The 5,792-nt window shown below is 41.8% G+C and overlaps 1 protein-coding gene across 1 annotated transcript; it reads left to right on the top strand.

Moving 5' to 3' along the window:
- Window positions 1–2,771: 2,771 nt before the first annotated feature.
- On the top strand, window positions 2,772–4,692 carry LOC118645337 (proline-rich protein LAS17-like). The gene is made up of 3 exons (XM_036286209.1): window positions 2,772–3,015; window positions 3,098–4,155; window positions 4,396–4,692. Exons 1-3 carry the CDS (start codon window positions 2,772–2,774, stop codon window positions 4,690–4,692), a joined length of 1,599 nt encoding a protein of 532 aa, XP_036142102.1.
- Window positions 4,693–5,792: the final 1,100 nt, after the last annotated feature.

Genomic DNA, 5,792 nt, shown 5'->3' with positions numbered 1-5,792 from the left:
TTATATGTATCTGATTGTAATTGTATCCCCTACTTCGGTATAAGTCCAAGGATCAACAAGATTTCTTCAGAAGTTTCTAAATCTAGATTAGATAAATTATAAAGTAGTATATATCAGAGATGTACTGATATAGATTGCAAAAAGTTAATTGTGTCTTGATAAGCATGATATTGTCTCATTTGAATTTATTCAAAATATTTTTGTTCGATTTATTCTAATTTCATATATGTATGTTAATTTTATTTTAATTAATCCTTTTTAATTATATATACATTTACATGTATGCATATAAATATTACAGTTAACAATTTTAATAATTTATATAATTATGTCGCAATAATAGCTTTAAATAATTTTAAAAGTTTTTTTATTTACAAGCTATATTAAAAACATCTTTTACAATGCAACTATTTCTTTCTCAGAATTATATGAATACGAATTTTAACACATTTAGAATTTAGAATGAACTTAATTTATGTATATGGCAATCAGGGCCGTGCCATACAAGTTGTATCCTGTACAAAGGCGCTTGATCAGGAAAGACGTCATTTCAGGAATAATAAAAAACTTTTATACAATGCTTTTATTTATAAAATAAAACTTTACTGTACATTCTAATTTGTTTACAATCGAAGTAAACATTACATTTTATTTTATGGAAACACAGAAATAATTCTAAAATGGATATTTATACAAAGTATAAATATTATATTAAAATGTTATATTTAATAAGATGGTTTTGTATTTAATGAAGTGGTTTAAGTATTTTGATTAACATATTATCATTATATAGAAATAAAAAATCATAATAGATAAATATGGAAAAATTCTTGGTGATGCTTTAGAAAATCATAAAAACAATGTATTAATATTAATAAACAATAAATTGTTCATCATTTTTTTATTATAATTACTATTAATTACATATTATTTTCTATAGCAAAGTCAAGTTTTTTTTTTTTAATAAATTATTTATGCTTTTAGCTTTTATAAAATGTTAATACATATTCATCAAAATGCTTAAAACATTTTATTATACGTATATAGAACCATATTATTGAATATAACATTTAAAATTTTTTAATTTGTGTATAAGTATCCATTCTTATAGTTAGTATACTTTCAAAGTAAAAATCTGCGTTGCCAGCGGTAAAAAATATACAATTGGTAATTTAGTGACAATTCTGATAATCTTATTTTAATTTTAATTTAAATGTTACACGACGTTTTGGCCAGACGTTTTCTGGCCCTTATCAAGTGTATATCGGGTGAAATGTAATCGGAAGCCATCCCGTAATAGAAAGATAGACGGGATCGAGATGAACATAAAAGTCCAATATTGTCTTGGGTTAGGTCCACCAATAATCGAGATATTAATGTATAAAATCAGCAAATAATTTAATTAATTTCTATCGTAATTGTGAACAGTAATTTAATGAAAGCTTATCATACATTCACGATAAATTTTTTCTTCCGTGTTATAGCTCGAGCGGATTGAGCTCTTCTCTCGGCGCGTTCTCATTCGCATAATTTAAAAAATTAATACCTCGATTGGTAGACCTAACTCAAGACCTAATCCAAGACAATATTGGACTTTTATGTTCATCTCGATCTCTTCTATCTTTCTATTACGGGATGGCTTCCGGTTACATTTCACCCTGTATACAAAAGATACAAAAATACACGAAACAATTTAAAAAATTGCAATCAAAATTTTTACAAGATTTTAATTAATATTATTATCTACTTGTATAAATCAAATTAAATGCACTACAAAAATTAATCCATTATGCTTTCAAAAAAGTACGTTAAATGATATAAAGAGATACGTGTTGGACGGCACGTCTATACTCCACAACGTTTGTCATTGGAAAGAGAGGATCGTCGAAAGTGAAAATGTCAAGTTTAACAACATTAACTCGAGAAAAGGTTAAAAATTCCTATTCAGAAGTAACTACATTATTCTTATAATCAAGAGGCACGGTAGTGCGCCTCGCGCCAAGTGTACGCTCAGCGCGAAGCACTACCGTTGCCTTTTTTACGCGAGACGTCGTTTGCGAAAATCCGTAGTTATCGGATTCTCAGTAACGACTGAATCGATTGATTTCTCAATAGGCTTAATGGATAGCTCGCATCCGATTTATATCATAAAAGTGTTTTTATTTTTCCGCTACCTGATTTACGAGCGAATCAGATATGGTGATAATTTCGTCGCCGTCGCCGTCGTCGTCATTGTTGTTTTCATCGCCATCGCCGCAACAACCGCGACAATTGCCATTCCGCAAACGTCGTCGTCGTCGTCGTCGCCGTCGCCGTCGCCGTCGCCGTCGCCGTCGCCGCGACAACTGGCTTTAAACGATGAAGACGCAGAGGTAATAACAATGACTCGCCAGAGTCAGAAATGAGATGGGTGATGTCGCCGTTGCCGTCGTCGACATTGTTGTTTTCATCGTCATCGCCGCCGCGACAACCGCGACAATTGCCATTGCGGCAAACGACGTCGTCGTCGCCGCCGCGACAACCGGGTATTAACGACAATATAATAACAATACCCGATTCGGACGAGTCGGAAAGAAGGGGGGAGACGTTGCCGTCGCCGTCGTCGTTGTTGTTATTCTCAACGCCACCGCCACCGCGACAATCGCGACAATTGTCATTGCGACAAACGACATCGTCGTCGTCGTCGTCGTCCGTCGCCGCCGTCGTCGTCGCCGCGACAACCGGGTTTTAACGAAGAGATAATAACGATACCCGACTCGGGCCAATCGGAAATGAGAGGGGAGACGTCGCCGTCGCCGTTGTCGTCGTTGTTATTTTCAACGCCACCGCCACCGCGACAATTGCCATTGCGGCAAACGACGTCATCGTCGTTGTCGTCGCCGTCGCCACCACCACCGCCACAATCGCGACGATTGCAAACCGACGAAGAACAACAGCAGCAGCAGGAAGAGGAGGAGAATAAGCGACAACCGTCGCCCGATTTACACGGACCACGATCGCCACGACAACGGCGACGCGGACTTAAATTGCTGCAGCAACAAAACGTAAACGAAATGGAAGACGAAATGAACGAAGATTTTTGTCTCCATTTTGATAGCTCCACAAAAACGGATGCCACCACAACTACCACCGCCGCTGCCGCCACCGCCATTACCACCACCACTACCGCCGCCGCCGCCGCCGCAGCCGCCGCGCGCCACCGCTGCAACGGAAAGTGTACAACAGCAGCGGCATTTACGCTGGTGGCAGTGGCAATGGCGACTTATAAACGCGTATCTTCCGATAAACAAACGTGTATTGCCACCACCACCGCCGCCGCTGCCACAGCCGCCACCGCCACGGCCATTATCAACATTACCATCGTCACCGCCCTCACCATTAGCGGCCCCACTAGCAGACGATGTTATAACAATATCGTCTAACAAGGACGGCGTAATTGTTTTGTCGTCATCCTCCTCATTGCAACAAATGTCGCCCATTTTACAGCGACCGCGGCCGCCACGGTCGCCGCGCCGGCGGCAACACTTGCAACAGCAACAGCAGCAGCAAAAAAACGACGAGATGGAGGACGAAATAGAAGATTTTCATCTTTATTTTGATGACTCCTCTTTGTCGCGCTCGTCAATACGGACTGCTGAGACCACCACCATCACCACCACCACTACCACCACCACCACCACTACCGCCGTCGTGGCCGCTGTTATCGCAAAAACTCAAAAACAGCTACACTGGTGGCAAGAACAATTGAAAATAATCAACTTTTACTGTCCGCAATCAGAATTAAGACAACCGCTACCACCACCGCCGCTACGGCCACCGGCGCTGCTGCCACAGTCACCACCACCACGGCCATTATTAGCATCACCATCACACCCGCCGTCACTGCCATCACCATCAGCGGCTTCAGTAGCAGACGATATAACAATAACGTCTAACGAGAACGACGTAATCGTCTTGTCGGCGGAATCGTCATCACAATCACAGCCGCAGTTGCCGCAACCACCACCATCGTCGTTGTCGTTGTCGTCGTCTTCGTCCGGGGTATCAATAAATTACATCAACACGTTTGACCTCATATTACAAGAATACGACGTGGTCGAAAATGACGGTGTTAACGATATCGTCATAAAAACGGACGTGGATTCGTTGATGGTTGTAACGACGACATTACAACCTTTTAAGTGTCGCTGCAACGCGACACTTGTTACGCACCCGGCATCAATTAGAATTTGCCAAAATTCTAAGCTGACCGATTACATAAATTACTAATATAAATTTACATGTAATCTTCCGCCGGTATTCGCGGCAAGACTGGACGACGTAAGTGCAAACAGACGATGGTATGAGTTTGAACTGGGCAGCATCAATAATCGCCCGTTGTACGTACTGTTCCAGCTTGATTTACGCAAAGGACAAGACGACTCTGACGAAAACGACGACGCCGCCGCCGCCGCCAAGCCGACTAAAGTCTCAAGCAGACGAGAGCTGGACAGTCCATTGCGCAGAGCTACGACTGCAATTATTGACATCATACTAGCGGCAGCGTCCAAGTTGTCACCGTACACAACAACGGCGCACGGCGGCATAACAGTGTACGGAGAGCACACAAAGCGACAAGATTGCACTTCAAGATTTTGGGAAATTGGCCAGTCTTGTGACCCAAAAATTGGAACGCGTGCATTTGTACGATGACCACAACGTTTACGTCGTACGGTTTTATCAATGCCTGCACGGCCTCAGAATGCCATGTGAAGAGGCAGGTACACTTTTAAACAATATTTTGTGGTTGGACCACGAACACGTGGACGTAATCAAAATTCATAAAGTCGACACGATAACAAACTCCCGAGGACGATCGTTTCTTGTCCAGTTGGACAATTTTTCGGGCAGCGTTAACCGATCGTCACTGTGGGACCTGTTCGATGACGTCGTATTTTTGGGTGCACGAAAAATACGGCGTTACCAAATAGGATTCCTAAGCAGATTGGGCAATTTCTTTTGCAATGCTTCTCCCACCTGACAAAACCACTTGGTAACGTATTGCCAGGCGTATCATTCCCCGGCAAAGATGATACGCCCCATAGACTTTGGTCTACTGGGGACGTACATCTTGACCTGTGGATTCGACGGCGATAGCGACGCAAAAGTGCGCGAGGCGCGCAAGGGGTTGCGACAGCACCTTAAGGACGTGGCATATGTGTATCGGCACTACATAAAAGAACGCTACCCTACTCGCGTAGAGGAAGTGGTGACGCTTGACGTGCGTCGACATAACATTGATCGACATAAAAAAGACTCGTGTGTTTTCGTATCATCGTACACAACAATATTAACCACGCAACTTATAAAGAGGAACATGCTATACCGAATCAATAATTGGAACCGATATTGAATTTAATATTGCGGTTGATTTAAGAAAATTGCGACGGGCCGCACACGTGTACGACCGAGAATTACCGCCAAACAGAAACCTGACAGTACCAGACTATATAATAGATTCGGCAATCAACGCTTACTTTCGGGTACAATATTTCTCAATGGTTATAATCGAGCTTATAATTATACCGCTGTGCGAAGAATGTTTGCAGGAGGATCGGAAAGCGCGGCCATCGAAGGCAAAATGATACACGTACGATTGTACAACGATACGTACAACGGGCGATTGTTGATACTGCCCAGTTCAAACTCATACCATCGTCTGTTTGCACTTACGTCGTCCGGTCTTGCCGTGAATACCGGCGGAAGATTACGTGTAAATTTATATCGGTAATTTATGTAATCGGTCAGCTTAG

The sequence above is a fragment of the Monomorium pharaonis genome, chromosome 4, assembly GCF_013373865.1.
Source record: "Monomorium pharaonis isolate MP-MQ-018 chromosome 4, ASM1337386v2, whole genome shotgun sequence".
NCBI lineage: Eukaryota > Metazoa > Arthropoda > Insecta > Hymenoptera > Formicidae > Monomorium > Monomorium pharaonis.
This window is presented reverse-complemented; position numbering and strand designations above follow the sequence as displayed.

What these genes read in the sequence shown, in the direction of transcription:
- LOC118645337 (XM_036286209.1), top strand. Translation starts at nt 2,772, where the DNA reads ATGAGAGGGGAGACGTCGCCGTCGCCGTTGTCGTCGTTGTTATTTTCA. An exon ending in ATCGCCACGACAACGGCGAC is followed by an intron (nt 3,016 to 3,097) that starts GCGGACTTAAAT and finishes CCATTTTGATAG; the next exon opens with CTCCACAAAAACGGATGCCA. An exon ending in ACGTGGATTCGTTGATGGTT is followed by an intron (nt 4,156 to 4,395) that starts GTAACGACGACA and finishes GTACTGTTCCAG; the next exon opens with CTTGATTTACGCAAAGGACA.